The sequence below is a fragment of the Gracilinanus agilis genome, chromosome 3 (assembly GCF_016433145.1).
Source record: "Gracilinanus agilis isolate LMUSP501 chromosome 3, AgileGrace, whole genome shotgun sequence".
Classification (NCBI taxonomy): Eukaryota; Metazoa; Chordata; class Mammalia; order Didelphimorphia; family Didelphidae; genus Gracilinanus; species Gracilinanus agilis.
Window position 1 is genome coordinate 468,510,267 of NC_058132.1, and position 20,185 is coordinate 468,530,451.

Here is a 20,185-nt window from a genome sequence, read left to right on the forward strand (position 1 = left end):
AAATTGAGCCAAAAATTTAAAATAAGACATTCCTTAACTGATAAATGGTCAAAGGATATTAATACATAGTTTTCTGAAGAAGAAACAAAGCTCTCTGTCACATGAAAAATGCTCAAAATCACTACTGATTAGAGAAAGGCAAATTAAAACAACTCTGAGGTACACCAATGGAAGTGACAAATGATGGAAAGGCAGCATTAAAAATAGGTACATTAAAGACTTGTTGGTGGAGTAGTGAATTGGTACAACTATTGTGGAGAATAATTTAGAACTAGGAATAAATGGTTACAAAATTGTACATAAACTTTGACTCAGCAATACTAGGTCTATATCTCAAAGAGATCAAAGAAAAAAGGAAAAATCTATTTATACAAAAACATTTGTAGCAGCTTTTTGTGGTGGTAAAGAATTGGAAATTGAAAGGATGTTCATTAGTTGGGAATGTCCGAACAAGTTGTGGTATATGATTGTGATGGAGTACTATTTTGTTGTGGGAAATAAAGAAAGGATGATTTTAGAAAACATGGTAAGACCAACCTTAACTGATGCAGAGTGAAAGGAACAGAACTAGAAGATCACTATGCACAGTAACAGGAATGTGGTAATAATGATCAACTGTGAAAGACGTGGCCATTATGATCAATGTAATGATCCAAGACAAAGGACTCATGATGAAAAATTGCTATCAATCTCCAAAAAGGGAACTTCTCTGAGTGCAAATTCATGTATAATTTTCTAACTTTGTTTTTCTTGTTTTTTTAAATATGGCTAATATGGAAATATATTTGCATAGTTTCACATGTATAACTGATTTTTGTTTGCCCTCTCCATGACCGAGGAGTATGGATTGGTGGGAGGAAGAAAACTTAAAATTCAAGGTTTAAAATTGAAAGGTAAAAAAGTAATAAATTTTTAAAAATTAAAATAAATAGAAAATCACATTATATTAATCTGTTTCCTTAAAAGGAGAGGCAGAATCTTTGTTCTTTACCATATATAAGTTCTAATTTTTTAAATCCATCTTTCCACCTAGGATTTCCTCTTATACTTGGTAAGAGTCAACTCACTCTCAACTTCGAACAAATCTAATAATGTCTTGCAGATTAGAGCCACTCACAATTTTATTTTCCTCTCCTTCTATCTACTCTATAAACTTCTAACTTAGGATAATGAGTTCTGAATTTTATATTCAATCTCACTAGTGTAGCTATCAGCAGCGATAAGACTCAAAGGAATTTGCAAATGATAAACCACAGGGTGTTATTCTCTTCCAGGCCTCTCCATTTTCAAATGCAGCATCACAAAATTCTAGGAGGTCATCTTTGCCAAAAATAATTCTTTGAAGAGACTGACGGTCTGTGAAAGCATATATGAAGCAGCGATATAAATATAGAGATAAGTGGTCGCAGACAGACTAACAGGACCTAAATACTTGAGCATTTTTTGTCCATGCCAATTGTAGGTTTATTTTAAGTTTTTTTTCTGATTTTGTAATGGAGTTACAAATCCATGTCAAAAAATATGTTGGGTCATAGCATTATAGCCTAAAGAGAATGGATATTACTTCAGAGATCATCTACCCCAACCTCTTAAATTTTGTAGACTAGGCATCTGAGTCCCAGAGAGATTAAATTACTTTTTCAAAGTCATACAAGATAATAAGCTGAAATTATTTTAATGTTCATTTTGGTTTATAGTGAGGATAATAAAAGATCTATCCCGTATTCTTCATTCAGAGGACTTTATTTTTCCTCCTCACTCACAGTTGCTTTAATTATTGATCCTAATCAATAAAAGACATAAATATATTTATTTTATATTGTGATGTAGTATGTAGAAGAATAAATACTACAGAAAAGGAATATCTAAATAAAACCCTAGCTTTGCTACTTACAAATTGTGTCAATTACCTTCTCTTGAACTCATTGTCCTTGTTAGTAAAATAGCAATAAAAATATCTGATATTACATATCTTTCAGTGTTGCAAAGATTAGATCCTAAAAAATATCAAATTCCTTTGCAAACTCTAAGTGTTATGCAAAAATATAGTATTATCAAATTAATCAGTTCAAAAGAACTAAATATCAGCTCTGCATAAGGTATTGTATTGGGTACTGAGAACACAAAGAAAAAAAATGAAGCAGTACCTAGCATAGTACCTATGGTACAGCAAGGTAGCAACCAGTTGGTGACATGGGATTGGAGCTTTGGAAAGTCATTATATAGACTAAGGGCTCATTATATGGACATGAGAGTGATCTGTAAGAAGAATATTATTGAACAATCTAATAAGTTCACCAAGAGAGGGAGTAGAGAGAGAGGAGAGGGTTCAGGATAGAACTTTGGGAGGCATATACATTTAGTGGTTGAGAAGCAGATAATGCTCCTGAAAAGAGATGAAAGGAGCAAATAGTCAGGGAGGAGGAGGATCAAAAGAGAAAAATGAGTGAAGGGAGGATAGGTCTTCTAGGAAAAAGGGATAGCTGGCAGTGTCAAAAGCTGTGGAGAGGTCAAGTACAATGAAGACCAACTAAGAAAATGCCATCAGTTGACAATTAAACATAAACCATAAGATAATTTCCACTGAGAGTTATTGAGAGAGGGTACAAATTCAAATTCAAATGGATTCAAAATTGTAGCCCTTATTCTAGTACTCAGTATTTCCTTGGTAAACATTAGATTGGCAGTCACACCAAGACATTTTTGTAGCTGATATACTATGTGGCTGATAAAGGGTTTTGCATACAGGAGAGGCTCAGTAAATATCTGTGAATGAAACCAATTTAAGTATAAGAAAGACTTTGTAATCCACTCAGCAGCATTTACAGTCAGATTTTTCAATATCTAACTATTTAGGTAGTTCTTAGAGCTTTGTCATATTTTTCCATTGTTAAGCTAAAAATAAAACAAAATGACAGAGAAATTAAAATTATTGGGCACAGACTAATTACTTCCCAAATATAATCTTGAAATTCTTGAGCTAATGAAATGCCAAAGAAAAGTGTTTATTATGCCTGCATACCAAGATAATTTATAAAAGGTGCTGCATTCAGAATCAGAATAAACCTGATTCCAGCTTAGTCTAGAAGGAGCACAGGTATGCCAATTAACTCCTTTGCTGCTGTTCTGCATTTAAAAATTATGCCATCACATTATGATGCTAACCAGAGGTATGCCAGAGCTATGAGTATAATGTTATTGTCAGCTTCTTTTTGGACTGTCCTACTCTTGTAACCCATCTTTTATTTTCTTTAGCCAAGACAGAGTCTGGTGAGAAAGAGGTAAAAGGTAGAGTTGAGAACCCTCTAGAGAGTTAACTCAAGGCCTAACCTCATTTCCAAGGTCTGTATTGCTGAAAGTAGATTTGGAATATTAGAAAACAGAGGGAGGATACACACACATTCACTCATACATATATGTATGTGTGTACATAAACATTTATTAAATGCTTACTCTAGGTTCCAAGCATTGTTATTCCACTTGAACATCACGATAAATCTGGGAGGGAAGGAGGTGCTATTATTACCCACATTTTAAAGATGAGGAAACTGAGAAAGATAGAAGTAAATGGATTTGTCCAGACAGATAGCTAGCAAGTATCTGAGCCTATTTTTGAACTTAAGTCTTTGTTACTCCAAGTCCAGCTGAGTACTATTTATTTTCTTCTAATAGTATTTACAACATAATGTGCTCAATATTATTAGGTTAAATTTCAGTGATATAAAACATCATAAGAAAAAAGATAAGAATAGGATAATATTTAAGAACTGCAATGGGTCTTAGAGATTAAATGCTTCCTTTCCAAATATTAAAAAATAGGAAACTGGGGCCAAGTATAACTAGGTCACTATCCCAAAGTTAGACAACTACTTATTTGGAAAGTGGGAGTTATAACCCAATTTTTCTGACTATTGATCTAATATCCCCTCTGTACATTAATCTGAAAATTTGAAGAGTAAAGGGAGGAAAAGCTAGGGAAATGACTTAGAAAATAAACAGAGCTTGAAAATAATTTTTTGTGAAGCACTTTTGACTTTAGATGGTATAATCAATAAGGTATCAGTAATGGGAATAACTTTTTATTTGAGTCATCTGAGAAGACCCTAAACTAAAGAGAAAATAACAAAACCTGAAAGGAAAAGATAGAAGGGACAAGAGATTTAACAGTGCAGTGATAGGAGTTGATTTCTTTTGTCTCTAAAAGTAAATTGCAACTGGAACTATATATCAGAAAACAGAGAAAAAGTAAAAGTAATTTGGACTCTGTTCAGGAAAGCAGGTGAATGGATGAACCATTTCAAAGAAGAAATCTCATTTATATTGTCTCAGAAAATGTTCCTCTGTCAAGATGGTTTTGGAAGTCCTGATAAAAATGTTTATTTGCAAAAAGATACAATGATCACATTTCAGTGAAAATTTTTCAAATGGAACTACATAATTACTTGAGAAAATGGATTTTTATTCATAAAACAAGCAGAACTTGGGCACTGGAAAGAAAGTAGCTCACTGCCCAAAACTCTATGACATTCCAAAATGGAAATATCAATAGTGGAAAACATTGTCATGTTGTTATAGTATCATTGATAATTAAACATTCTAACCGTATATCTTAATGTTACTTCATCAAAACAAATATGAGCAAGACAGCCTAGTGATAGAATCAGTGATTGCAGTCATTTTGAAATCTGATATAAAGATGATACGAAGGATCAAATTGCCACATACTATGTGATTTGTAGAGAAATCTAATTGTACTGTAGCATTCGCTTCAGCGAATGATTAGAACAAACAGAATAAAGCTAGGATGGGACATAAATTACCAGGATCTTTTTCTTTGTTTGTTCTTATTCACTATTTTAAAAAAAAGACTATTTTACCTTCCTTTTTCCATGGTGAAGTCTTGGGAGAGGTTAAATTTGTGCAGGTGTGGAGATGATCTCTGATGCTTTGAACTCGGGTTTTTAAAAAGGTAGAGAGAGTATGGAGTGGAGCAGCAACTAGTTTTTGAGTAGACACTGCAACTTGGAAGACCAATAACATTACTGTTCCTGTTCAGAGCTACTAGGAGAGCAGTCTGGGACCAAGATAAAAGTTAGGATGAAAGTTCATTCACTGCTGAATTTTCCATTTAAGAAAACTAATAAAAGATAGTAATATTCTCCCCCTCCGTCCCTCCTTCCCTTACTTTCCCTGCCTAGAAAAATGCATGTTAAATCTAAATCTGATTTATAGTTCTTTTCAATTGAAATTGAAGGCTATAATAAGATGAAAGCATGGGGGTGTGTGGGGGTGTGAAAGAGACAGACAGAAAGACCAACAGAGATAGACAGACAGAGAGAAACTGGCATATTATAAAAAGGGATAGAAAAAAACACTGTCAAAATTTGCTGAGATCAATTTAGATAGAGGGTCAGAAGATAAGTGGGAAAGAATCATAATGACATATTCCATAATTTCCCAAAGCAGATTTAAAAAATGAATTTGGTTTTCTCATAAACAAAGGATGAGCTTTGTCTGGTGGAGGGTTGAGTCAGCTGTTATACTGGGCCACTTGTCCCCCCCCCAAGGAGATTCTCACTTTAGATAAAGCCAAAGTTAATGTATAGGAAGAAGGTTGTGCCTGATTGGAGAGGGAGAGTAACCAGTGACTTCTCCATTCAAAAAGGTCAAGCATGGAAGGTCAGAATCCTAATTCTTCATCTCTTGGAGTAGTCCCAGTAGAATCATTTCACCTTACACAAAAACCCCTCATAGATACAGAGCAATAGGACAAAGAAAATAGGGAACTATCAAATGATGGATTTATGAAAATGACCTAAGAAGTCATCTAGTCCAACTCTTTCAATTTATATAGAGACTGACTCAAAAAGCGCTATGTCCAGGTTCACAAAGGTGATATGTAGCAGGTCTGGGACCTTAATTTACTAATATGGCCCAATAATTCATTTAAATATTAGCAAATATACACTATGTTGAGTTTTTAATGATATAATATTTATCTGCGTTTCTGAAGAGGTAGATAGATATTGGGTATTCAGAATACTGTGGGAAGAAGAATATAGACTAAAATTGAGAAGCACCATCTGCAGGAGGGATAACTAATTATAATCAGTACTGTTCTTTTTAATTGAGTTAATAAAAAGTAAAAAAAAGCAACAATGGGAAATAATAGGGCTGGTAAATATATATATATATATATATATAATGCCAGATTATTATATTTGCTACTCCCTTGGAAAGAAGACAAACAAATGAAAAGGGGGAAAGTGTCTGCAGGTAATGAGCTCATACGGATCAACTATAATCAGTGAAGGAAATTTTGGAAAATTAGGTACAGAGGTAAATAAATGAGAACAGACTTTGTCTAGCAATGAAATTCCAAAGAAGTTTACAGACTTTTTGAAGTTCAAAATCCACATGCTAAAGATGGAAGGAAACAGAGATAATTTATTCCATCTTCCTTCTCTCATTTTCCCTTTACTATTCTACTAACTTATCGGTAAGGAAAAAAAGTTATTAATTTGCTTTCTTGTTATACCCCTCCTTTGTAAAAAGATGGACCAAAGTATGTAAGCTGAATTACCCACCAGGTAGTATAACATGACTACTTTTCTAGAAAATTAATTAAGAAACAATAGTCTTCTCCCAAGGGGTTTTCTTACCCAACAGAAAATCATTTCCTTCACTGTTGCTAATAGTGTTTGTTCCATTAAAAATTTCATCTATAAAACTAATTCACTTGGACCTGCTCTTCTATATAATTTACACTATTTGTTTGTGAGCTATGAAGAAGGAATATGCTTTATTATTTATCCCTATTATATTTCATTTTTAAGTCCTGACTATTGAAGTGTTTTCACAACCTGCTTCTATCATCCAATATATTAGTTATCTCCTCCTATTTCTGAAATATCCACTTTTTTGGTTATGTTATACATGCCTCCTATGCCTTTATCCAAATTATTATTTTTAATAATTAGATTAGAAACCACGACAAAACCCCAAGGCATTTTACTGCTTCCTTCTAGATCAATCCATTAATCAACACTTTTTTTGGTAGAGTGCTATTAAGACAGCTGCAAATTTAGAAAACTATATTATCATTTACTTATTTCCCCACCTTACTTACAAGGCTATCTATCTGGACATTATGCCTCAATTTGCTAAAAATTCTTATACACTATGTCTATAACATTCCTTGGAGCTCACTATGTCTATAACACTTCCTGGAGCTATCAATTTTTAAACTTCTCTGTTGAAAAATATATTTTTTTAAAAATGAGATTAATGTGGCATGATTTATTCTTACTAAACCAATGCTGGCTCTTAGTGATCAAGAATTTACAATACAAATGCTCATAAAGTCTCAGTTTAATTACAAATTTGGAACTTTTTTTCAGGGAAAGCTTTCAAAACCCATTCATCTATAGTTAAAAGAATCTATCCTTTTGGGAAATCTAAATATTTTTTCCCTCACCAGTTTCATAACACATCTCCTACAAATATATATACTCTCAACAAGCAGAATGCATTTTCAAAGGAATTATGTGTACAAGAGAAACACATTTTTCACTGGCTGTCGCCCATGCTTGGAATCTTCTCCCTCCTTATTCTGCCTCCTGACTCCCCTGGCTTCCTTTAGGTACCAGCTAAAATTCTACCTTCTGAAAGAAACCTTCATTGATCCTCCTTAATGCTAGTGAATTCCTTCTCTTGATTCTTTTTTTTTAATTTAATTTAATTTTTAAAATATTTTTCCATGGTTACATGATTCATGTTCTCTCCTTCCCCTTTTCCCTTCCCACTCCTGGAGCTGACAAGCAGTTGTACTGAGCTACACATGTATTGTCACTCAAAACCTATTTCCATATTCTTGATTCTTTCCAATATATCTTACCTATATTTTGCTTGTACATAGTTGTTTGCATGTTGTCTCTTCCCCCCCCCCCCCATTAAACTGTGATCTGTTTGACCATAGGGACTGTTTTTTACTTTTCTTTGTATCCTCAGTACCTAGGACAGTGCCTGACAAATAGCAGGAAATTAAATAAATATTCATCAGCTGATTGTTGACTAAAGTGCTTCATGAATCTTCAAAGCAACAATAGCTATTGATAGTAAATAATAAATGTGAAGTAGCTCAGTAATCTCCTTAGTTAGCCACCAGGGGTATGAAGGTTTCTGTAGCATTATCAGAAATGCTTATTTCAGTCAAGCGCTATGAAGATCTATTCTTCTCATTCAGAATGTACTAGAAGTATAAAAACCTATGCTGAAATCAAGTTTGCACTTTTTTTCGAATTCTTCTATTAACTGCTTCTTTTCTTCTGAACTCCTTACCTCTGCTTAATTCTTCCTGACTCTTCTCAATTCAACTATAATGTAATCTGTGGTCAGAAATCCATTTTAAAATGTATCCTAGCCCCTTGGCCAAGGTAATTTCCCCCAGGAATCCATTTCTTCAAATAGAAGAAAGGCATGATAAGAGAAACATGATAATAAAGAAACAGAACCACATGCCAGCACTCCCTCTGATTTATGCGGAAGAGCTACTCTCATGCTAGTTAAGGAATCCAAAAATGCTGTTCTATGCAAATGGTGGTTCCTGTCAGGACTATAGAATTCTGAGATATTGTGACCTTTAAGTTCTCACTCCCTCAGCAAAGCATTACAGCGTGGTCTTTCTTTTTGACCTCTCTACACAATATTTCCAGACAGTGTCTGTTTCCTCAGGGTAAGTTCCACAGATGTTTAGCAACAAAATAGTTTGGCCTCCCTCAGATATGACTATGGTTCTGAGTGGTTAAAAAAAGCAATAAGGACATCAAGGAAAAGTAGTCCTTATCCACTCATGCATTAACTGTCACTGTTAAAATCATGTATTCATTTGTGAGGGGGTAGAGTATGTTGGTGCTTTTGAGCTTTGGATGATAACAGAAGGCAGAAAGGATTTAAAAGCAACCCTTTCTGAACCTTTTAACAGCCTTTTACTGGACAGAATAATCAATGTTATCCATCAGCATTTTCTACATTTGTCCTTTCAAATCAAGTTTGAGTATAGCTTTTTGTGTTTTGTTTTTTAAGTTTAGCATAACCTTGTTGCACTTCTGTTCTTTGCCATCACTGTGGTAACTGGCTTTATAATACTATTGTCCAATATATAATTACTCTCATGAGTTATGGGCTTAGTTTGCCATTGTACTTTGTGTTCAGAACCACTGTGCTGAGTTACAGGTGATTGTCTCTCCCATTCCCCCAACATCCATAACTGCAGAGATAATCTGGCTTCTGTTTCACCATCACTGGTCCTTCCCTATCCACTATTCAGATTCCGCTCTTGCTGTCTACACTGTCCTCTTTCTTCTTCTCTCACCTTTGTTTTCTTATCATTTGCCTTCTTTTTTCTATTCCCTTGCTCCTGTTTTCATTCTAAAAATGGCCTTTTGTAGACATCACTAGTTAAACAGAGAGATACTTTCTTTTTGCACAGAGAATTTCTCAACTACGTAGACTTCTCTCTGGGTACTCAGAGGCTGCTTCCTTATTATCAAAGAAGTTTGGGTTTTTATATATTATATCTGTTTCTTTCTTTGTTACTTTTGGGTATAAATATAAATGCATTCTACAAGTTAGAAAGTTCTAGAAGTTTTAATATCTTTTAGGAGATTCACTATATTAAGCATAACATGTATTGGATTTTTTGCAGTACTTTAGGGCAGCTTTATAATTGTACAATCTCTCCTTTACCATCAATCTTCCTAATCCTCTAATATTTCCCCAATTCTAGAGAAATCCCTTTCTTCTACTCATGCAGTTCCTAAAACTTACTCTCCTGTTTTTTCTTTAAGTATTTACAATGACTAATAAAGCTGGACTGTGATATCACACTTCATCAGTGAGTGTGATCATCTAACACACTTCTGCAGGCTTAAAATGTCTTTGTTTCAACCTCTAAAAATTCCTTACTTACACTTCTGAATGTGGCATCAGAGTGAGATTTTAGTTTATCGCGTATGAAATTAGAGACTCACGTGCTTTTCTCTTGATGATTCACTTAAGATATTTTAGAAAACAACAAAAAGATGGCAGTATGGCATAGAGGATAGAAGGCTTGCCTTGGAATCAGAAAAACCTGGGTTCAATACTACTTAGAATAAAAAATAGCTGTGATCCACTGTTGGCAAGTCGCTTAAATTCTCAATCACCTAGTCAAGTTCCTAAGCCCAAGTGACTAAGGAGTTGATGATCTGCTCCTCTAAAGGGAATATCTAGACTAAGAATTCTCTATGGTGATACACTGATGAAATCACTGATGTGTACCCCAACCCTTCCGAAAAATAAATGTCACTTTAGGTCAGAGATCAGCCTCATAGTAATACTTCTCTGAAGATTTGGGATTCACTACAATCCCACTAATGGAACACAAGGACAATGTGGTCTTCTTTTCTCTCCATGTCTATGTCTTCCCTTACTAAAAGGGAAATTCTCTGGAGAAATTAGTGATAGTTCCCAGTCTTGTCATTTTTATAAAGAGAAAGTGTTAAACTGGCAGGATGATTGCTGATTCTACTTCAATAATCTTTTCAGCCTTACTTAAGCTCAGAATCAGAAAAAGATTAGAAAGAAAAGTATCCCCCTCCCCATCTCTGCATATGTTGCTATGTCCAATCCTGAGCTAGAAGAATGGAGCTATTTATTCCTTTAAAATCACTTCATATGGATCTGAATAAAATATTTTTCATAGCTAAGGACAATATTAATAATACAATGGTGGTATTATCATTTATGTTGCTAAAATATTATTTATGAGATTTTCTTTATATATTTCAATATATATTTCTGGATTCTTCCTATTGTTATGAGTAAGATTAGATTAGCTAGTTATTAGGTATTGATTATATATTGATTAGGAAGTACCTAGCAGGAAGGAGATGGAGCTGGGAATTCCAGGATGGAATGAAGGAGGAGGAAGTCTATCTGTGTTCTGTGTGTGGACTCCATTAGTGGTAGGCAAAAACTATTGCCAGCCTGGGAGACCTCAGAGCAAAGGACACCCTATTTCCTGTTTTCCCCTGGATCCTGTGTGGTGTGGCATCAAGTAAAGGACAAGATCTACAGAGCCAATAGAAGAGGTGTAGTTTGAGTTCTGGCAGACAGTGCTTCAAGCAAACCCCTTACTGCTTGGTTCCTGAGACAACTGTAGCTCCTGGCATCCAGAGATCATCAGTGGATTGCAGTGAGAAATCCCAAAGCCACAAACCCTAGCTGCACTCAAGCCTGGCAGGTTCCAGGTGTGAGGCAGAAACCCAAAGACTCCAGTATAGCTCCTTGGGCCCTGTTAGTTAGATAGCTTAGATTAGTGTAGTTGAATAAGTCCTTCCCTGTCCCTTTGGGTTTTGTTATTAGGTGTTAAGATTTTAGAGTAGTCATTCCTATCCCTCCTTTTAGTTGTTTCTAATTAAAACCCAATTTCACCTTGTTACCTTGTCAGTTAATTCAAGGCCTCTGGCCAGAGTGACAGTTGGCTGTTATTTTTTCAGTTGGGAGTGGTGTAGCTGTACAAGACTTCAGTGTTCAGTTTTAGTCTCTCTTACATCCCAGAGAGTGTTCCCACAAACCCCATAGTTGATTTTTAATATCCCTGGTGACCCCATTACTTATATTTTCCTACAGTTTGGCACTACCCAGATGGGTGGATAGAGAGACAGACAGGAAGTGAACAGTTGGCCAGCTAGATTCATAAAGGAAGTAAGAGGGGCTTGAACATTCCAAGAGGGAGCTCAGCCATTGGGTGAGAGCTGAGAGTTCTCAACCAGTGGTGAGCTGCTCAGAGCTTCTCAGCCCCCACCCCAGGTCATTCATAAATCTCTGTGGGTAGGGGAAAATACTATCAAGCTTGGTGTTGCCCCAGAAAGAGGGATTTTCTTCATTTCTTTTTTGTTTTTGATGGTTCTGTTTTCTGTTGCTGTGTTTAATTGTACTTGTATTTAATTAATTGTGTTAGTAATTATTATTAGTCAGAATAGTGGCTAATAATACAATAAATTTTGTTGTTAGTTGGTCTGTTTGGGGAATGATGGGTACAATGGTGATTGAAGATTGGATAGATTATGTATTTGTGATGTTGTGGAAAGGTGTTTGGGCTATTCCTTACCTGTGGTTTAGAGTTATACCCAGGTATTTTAGAGGGATAATGGACTTGGAATTGGCACAACCGATTTTGACAATCAACATACTGGATTTATTGTGTCACATGCCAGTTCTGATTCTGACTGGTTATGTTGTATACAAACTAAGGTGGATATTGTTTCATATTGGGTATTTTGTTAAAATCATTGTGACTTGGTGTTTCAGGGATTCTGAAACCAAAAAAATGTTAAGACTATTACAAATTAAGTTAGATAATTTAGAGTTATGTATGCAAAACGGTTCGTTCTCTGGTCAATCACTTGGTACATCTCACACTGGCAATGAATATATGAACATGGGCATTTCTGACAAAGGTATTCCAACAAAGGCTGAGCTAGAACAACAGGCTCAAAATAAGGCTGAAACCCCCATTAATCTTTTTCCCCTTCGCGATCTTCCCATCGTTCGCGAAGATGGTGTATTCCATGTTAAACAACATACTCGATTCAGATCTGAAGATGTAGATAATCTAAAACGTAAGATCCCAAATTTCCACGATGACTCTGGGAAATTTGTGAAGATCTTCAAAGCTTTTGTAAAACAACACGATCCAGACTTTGAAGATTGCTGTTACGTGTTAGGGGAGATCAGAATCAGAACTGGCATGTGACACAATAAATCCAGTATGTTGATTGTCAAAATCGGTTGTACAAATTCCAAGTCCATTATCCCTCTAAAATACCTGGGTATAACTCTAAACCACAGGTAAGGAATAGCCCAAATACCTTTCCACAACATCACAAATACATAATCTATCCAATCTTCAATCACCATTGTACCCATCATTCCCCAAACAGACCAACTAACATGTCACATCATGACAGAACAAAGTTTGTAGAGGAGACACGAAACACGGAGGGAATGACACCATGGCCTGTAGTTTGGGAGGAACTGGACCTGAATTCAGTTCCTACCTACAGAATGTTAAAACAAGCGCGTAAATCTCTGATTCAGGTTCTAGAGAAGCATGCTAAGCGTCCAAATTCATGGAGCAAATTCAAAAAGATCAGGCAGACAGCAGTAGAGACCCCTGCAACTTTTTTGGACAGAATCATAGAGGCAGAAGAAATGTATTTGAACATGAATATTCTAGAAAATACCACCGTAGATCATGTTAAAAGAATTTTTGTCAGAAATTCGGTTCCCCATGTAAAGATATTTTTTATGGACAATTACCCTGATTGGGAATTGTTGAGCTTAGACGAACTAAAACAAAAAGCAACATATGTTTTTGCCCAAGAGAAGGACAGGAGTAGTGATGACAAGGATACAATTATTGAAAATCTTAGGAAACAATTAAGGGAGGCAAATTCTTGAGCTGACCAGAAAGAAATAAGTAAAATCAAGGTGGTAGCAGCGTTACGGGCAGCAGAAAAGAGAAACAATAATAATAATTATAAGACCAAGAGCAATTCAAACAATAGGAACCAGAGGCAGCAATCTTGTTATGTTTGTGGACGTATTGGGCATTTTGCAAGGGACTGCAGATACAGAAAGAGATCATATGGACAGAGATACAATAATAACAATGGAAATAATTGGTATAATAATAATAATTATGGTTACAGGGGAAATAATTGGAATAATGGTTTTAGTCAGGGAAATGGACAACAAACTGTATTCCAATGTCAGAATGCATGTTGTCAAGGTGTACAAGCTCCTAATTTGGCAACAACACAGGATTACCTTCGTGCAGGAGCCAGGCCAAAGTATAGTCATGTTGTTCAAGGGAATATTACTAATGGTAACATGAATGGAGGGACAACTTCATTATGAAGGTGTGCCCAAAGTTCAGAAGTGATTGATCAAGGAAATGGAACTAAAGTAAATGTTGATGAAATTGTATGTGTTAAAGATGATGATAATGTATTTGTGAATAATGGAAATGGTGCACTTGGTATTAATATTGATTTGATTCAAGATAATAAGAATTTAATTAATAATGGTAATGGGTTGATCAGTGTTAATTTAAATGGAATCAATAATAGTTTAATCAATGTGAATGATAATTTGATGAGAATTAATGATAATTTAAGTGGTATTAATGTTAAATTATCTGAATTAACTACTAGTAATGGTGTAAATAGTACTTTAACCAATGTTAATGGTAATTTACCTACTGGTAGTAGTAATTTAACTAGTGTTGATAATAATTTGATTAATGTTGTAAATAATTGTGAGAAAAAGAGAAATAATGTTGTAAATGGTGTTAGGAGTTCTAGTAAGAGTGGAATTAAGAAGAATAATAGAAATTGTAATTTGATTAAGGATAATTTGATTGTGAATAGGAACAATGATACCAGAATAGAGGTGAAAAGGACCAATGATTTAAAATCCTGGGAAAATTCTGTAATTCTTGACGATGTTAACTTGGATGGACAGGAAATGGTTGAGCTTTGTTCTGATGTTACTGTTTTAGCTCCGGTGTTGGAAACTTTCCAACCTCCCAATAGTACTGAACCTTATGTGTCTGTAACTATTGGAGATCAGATTTACGACCAGATTTAATTAATACTCCCATATCTTGTAATTCCCTTACTTTACCAAATTACCAAATCTGGCTACTATAACATCTTTTCCACATTGCTTCTTCCCTCTACTAGACACAACACAATCACACAACACTAGTTCAAGCCCTCATCATCTCTCATCTGGATTCTTGCTCACAGCATTTCCCCTCCCAAATCATTCTTCCACAGTTTGGCATAATAATCCTAAAGCAAAGAGAGTAGAATGAAGTGGCCTCTCTCTAAGCTCCCCCTTCCAGCTCAAGATTCATGAATCTCTGATTCTACGGCACTACGGCTCATGTATCTTCAGTGGTTGCCTACTGCATCTAGGACAAAATTTAAACTCCTTAACTTGGCATTAAAAATCTTTCATAATAGGTTTTTTTTATTTTAAAACCTTAACTTCTGTGTATTGACTTATAGGTGGAAGATTGGTAAGGGTAGGCAATGGGGGTCAAGTGACTTGCCCAGGGTCACACAGCTGGGAAGTGTCTGAGGCCGGATTTGAACCTAGGACCTCCCGTCTCTAGGCCTGGTTCTCAATCCACTGAGCTACCCAGCTGCCCCTTTCATAATAGGTTTTTAATCTGTCAATTCAGATATTTTATGTTTTACTCCCCTTCATTCTCTTTATATTCTTTCTGAAAATGTTCTACTTCATGGTCTTTGAAGTCAGTCCCCTATCTGCTTCTATGGAGAGTGTTTCACATACTTGAAGTCTACTTCCTCCTCATTTTGACCTTTCGGAAATTTTTGTGTTTCCTTCTAGATTAAATGAGGCCATGTTTGATTCTCCTAGTAGTGCTCCTTCAATTGTTTTGTACTTACTTATATCTATTTACATGTTGTCTTCCCTATTGAATGTGAGCTCCTTGAGAATAGAAACTTTGTTCTAATTGTAGTCTATTTAATACTAGAATCTAATATATCTTGTATGTGATAGACTGAACCAAATGTAAGTAAAAAATGGAGTTCAATGGAAATCAGTTCTATATATGGCTGTAACATATATCTCCTACAATGGTGTTCTCATTTTAAAAAACACATTTTTGACTACAGCAAAGTCAGAAAATCAAATATCTACTTTCTCTCTAAAGGCTATCATTGCTATGTGTTTTTAATAATATGGATTTGTATAACAATAAAATTTAAAATTTAAATCCACATTCTTGAACTCATATTTTCCATATTTATGAAAGTAAAGTTCCCCATTCTAAAACCATCTCAAACTTTCTAAAGCCTTTTCATATTTAACTAGTGGGAGGAAAACATTACTTCATAGTTATATTGGAGCTATTCCATTTTTTCAGATATACAGAGCATTTCACAAGCTAAGGCCAGGCCTTTTTCTCAAAACCCATGAAGGCACAGTTAACTTTATGTTTTATCTTCTTTTAAAAGATTAATTTTTACAGGGCCAAAATTTGAACACGTAAGCCATGAACTAATGAAGACAAATGGTTATTGATTCTTAAAACACTTCCAGCTTTGGGATTTTATAAGATTTATTCTAAAGAAAGAACCAATTAATTCTTTTTTTCTACACATTTTCAATATTTTCATTCTAAATGTCTCCTTTTTAAGATATGATAAGTAGGTTTGAGTGGCAACCTTCAATGTCCTTAAGACCTTGAAAAAGGTGTTAGTGGTCAATACAGATTTTTTTCTGCCCCAAACTAGTCTTGCAAAAACCCCACTAGGTTAAAGGAAACATTTTCTTTCTAGGAATATTCAACAAATAGGGAGCAATAAATTATATCCTAGCAGAAAAAAATTCTTACTAAATCTATGGAAGGTTATTGCTGATTTTCAATTTAAACTTTGAAAGTACATAATAAGATGGCTTAGTCTTTGGATACTCAACTCATGAGCGGAAATCGTTAAAGAAGTAAAACATGTTAATGCAAATGTCTAATATTACTGGTTGTTGGCTAAAGGTAGAAGACAATAAATAACGAGTTGTGATAGAATGTTACTTAGTATAGAACATATGATCTCCTGGAGTTGACTTTCTGGCCAATGGTTCTCTCCTTTTTCTCACTTTCTCTTATTACCTGTCTCTTTCTTTCTTTTATACTTTACCCTTCTTCATATAACATCTTCTTACACTCCCAATTCAGTATGTTCCAACTTTGTTTTCTAAGAGGAGTTTCAATTTTATAATAGCTAGCATTCATATAGCACTTTGAGGTTTGCAAAATGCTTTATATGTATCATCTCATTTAATCCTCACAACTCTGGAAGGTAGGTGCTATTATAGCTCCATTTTATAGATGAAGAAACTGAGGTTGAGTGATTTAGTAACTTGCCCTGGATCATGCTACTAGTAGGTTTCTGAGGTAGGAACATAAATTTTCTTGACTTCAAGTTTGACATTTTATCTGCTGTTCTACCTAGCTGACTTAAAAATGTTACAAAAGGCTTAACAAATGACAAGCAATTTTTCTTATATATCAAGAAGGTAAAGAAATTGTATTTTCTGACTTCTCTATAGTATGCTGGAATGTATCCTGATCTCCTATACCTGGAAAAAGTAGAATTCCCATTTATTATAGCAAGTAAAATATAAAACAGAAGTGGGATACAGTTAGAAATGGGCATTCTAGAGACATGAGCAGAAACAGTGAAAAAAGCATCATTTTTATTCTCTATTATGGGCCAGGTTATTGAGCTTAGGCACTAGAGATAGGGAAAAAATATCTGATCTGAAGGAGTTTACATTCTGAATCTTAAAAAATTCCATGTGGACTTAAATTGTTGGAGTTTTGTAAAGAGCTAATTGCAAGTAAAATGCACAGATTTAAATAGAAAATGTTAGGGTGTAAACCTGGTCTAATTATTATGGCTGGGATAAAGGTTGTTATCATCTTCCTGCCCACATATGAGGAAGGAATTAAGGAGGGAAGAATTCTTTGAATTAGGAGAGCTAAATTAACCATGTAGCAAGGTTGTAAGAAAAAAAGAACCTGAAAAATAGCATCAACATGAATCACATTTCCTTAGGAAACTGAGAGTTGCACTTGTCTTATATAAACATTACAATGCTTCAGAAAAAAAAAAGACAAGCCTTTGTTCTGATTTCTTTTACAGGTAATACAGTGTAGTAGAAAGAACATTAGCCCTACAGCCAAAGGACCTGGGTTCAAATTCCCAACTGACTCATACTACCTGTGCCCCTTTAGGCAAGTCAACTAACTTCATGAGGTCTCAGTTTCCTCATTTGCAAAATGAGAATACTGAACCAGCTTCTGAGAATTCTTCCAGTTCTAAACCTTTGATTAATACCTTTAAGTAATATCTAAAAATAATATGTGATCAAAAACTAGGGAATGAGACCTATGATTAGAAAGTGAACAAGTTCCCAGGTTCACATGAGTTTTCTCAATAGTTTCCAGCTTAATTTGTTCTATTTCTCAGTTTAAAGACAATAATAAAAATACACATAAATGTATGGCAACAATTATGAAGCTTTGATAATTCAAATAGGATTATTGACACAGGTCCATTGACTCCTTTACATGGAGCTATTTTCAGAAGTGAATTATTAAAGCTGGTAGAATAAAATCAAGTAAGACATTCCATAAGATCCCATTACCTAGAAAGCTCACAAATCAGGTAGCAACTAATTTGAACTTTATGAGAACATTATACCATTTGAACTTTGATCCAAACAAATAAACCAGGAAAACTTATGTGGGCATTGATGCTTTTTTGATGCAAATTGTTATTGCACAGCATTAGACTAATGGCATTCAGTAAATTGACTATTTGGACAAGGGTACAATTAGGAGCAAAAAGCAGAAGGAAGAAAGCTACAGACATTCACAATATTTAGTCTTCTACTTGGCATACAACAGGCCATAGCTATATTTTTCTTTTAAAAAAATCCTTTCACAGTGCATTAAATTGTGTGAAATATTGGAAGTATTAAAAGGTCAGTTTACTTACTGTTTCTCGGATGCCAGCGCACTGCATTTAAATATGCATTACAGTAATGGAAAAGAAATTCATGCTCAGATTGGAGGATTTTTCCTTGAAGCAAGGGCATCAGATCACGTCCATCAATAACTCTAAATAATAAAACAACAAAATGTCTGTGAGAGAAAAGCCTCATTTGTGGGTTGGGAGCAGGTAAGGAAGGTGTGCAGTTTGAAGAGAACTCCCAACTTCACCCTTCATTAGAAGACAAAAAAGCTAAATAATTCCATAGAACTAGTAAATGATGAAATCCTCATCCCTCAATAATTCCATGTTAAACTTTATGTTCTGTCTTACATTAAAGTTGTCTTTGTACTTGCATTATCCCTCCTACTAGATCAGGACTTAACCCTTCCTATGTAGCTCTTCTCGGAATATTTTTAAAACCAAAAAATTAAATGCAAATGAAAACAATTATATTGAAATAAAGATGTATTTTTCCCATTCAAATTCAGGATTTCCCACTCAAATCCCTTGAGAGTGAAAATAGAAAGGTCTGTGGATAACAGGTTGAGAACTCTTATATTACTTCAATTGATAAATAGTCAAAAGATATGAATAAGCAATTTTCAGAAAAAGAAATCAGTTACCTATTAGTTATTTGAAAAAAATGTTCTAAATCACTACTGGTTTACAAAAATGTCTTTTAAAAAATTCTGAGGTAGCACCTCACACCAATAAGATTGACTAAATATAACAGAAAAGGAAAATGGCAAAAGTTAAAAAATAGGGATTCTAAAATACTGTTGCTGGATTTGTGTATTGATCCAATCATTCTGGAGAGCAATTTGGAACAATGCCCAAAGGGCTATAAAATTGTAATCCTTTGACCCAGCAGTATTACTACTGGATCCCAAAGATATCATAGAAAAAACAAAAGGATTCATACATGTAAAAATATTTATAACAACCAACTCATTTTATGGTGGCAAAGAATTTGAAATTGAGGGAACACCTACCAGTTGGGAAATGACTGAAAAAGTTATGATATGTGATTGTGATAGCATACTATTGTGCTCTAAAATATGATGAGAAGAATGGTTTCAGAAAAACCTGAGAAGGCTTACATGAACTTAAGCAAAGTGAAATGAGCAGAACCAAGAGAACCTTACGCACAGTGTCATCAAATTGTATGATGATCAACTGTGAATGCCTTAGCTATTCTCAGCAATATAATGACCCAAAACAATTCTGAAGCACTTAAGATGAAAAATTCTATCTACTTTCAGAAAAAGAACTAAGGGGGCTGATTGTAAATTGAAAAATGCTTTTTTACTCCATTATCCTTGTTTTTTAGTCTGTATTTTCTTTTGCAATATAGTTAATATGGCAATATTTTGCATGACTGCTTCTGTATAATCTATATCAAATTGCTTGCCTTCTCAAGGAAGAGGAACGGAAGAAAAGAAGAAAGAAAATTTGGAATTCAAAAATTTTTTAAAAATCAAATGTTTAAAATTTGTGTTTACATGTAATTGAGAAAAAAATAAAATAAAAATTAAATGTTA

General features: G+C 34.5%; 1 protein-coding gene across 1 annotated transcript in view; it reads right to left on the minus strand.

The window, feature by feature from the left end:
• STS (steroid sulfatase) overlaps positions 1 to 20,185 on the minus strand; it is a 179,939-nt gene that overhangs the window by 10,781 nt on the left and 148,973 nt on the right. Inside the window, exon 9 of the mRNA XM_044670388.1 lies at positions 18,648 to 18,769. Coding sequence (XP_044526323.1) covers positions 18,648 to 18,769 — 122 coding nt within the window. The remainder of the gene's footprint in view (positions 1 to 18,647; positions 18,770 to 20,185) is intronic.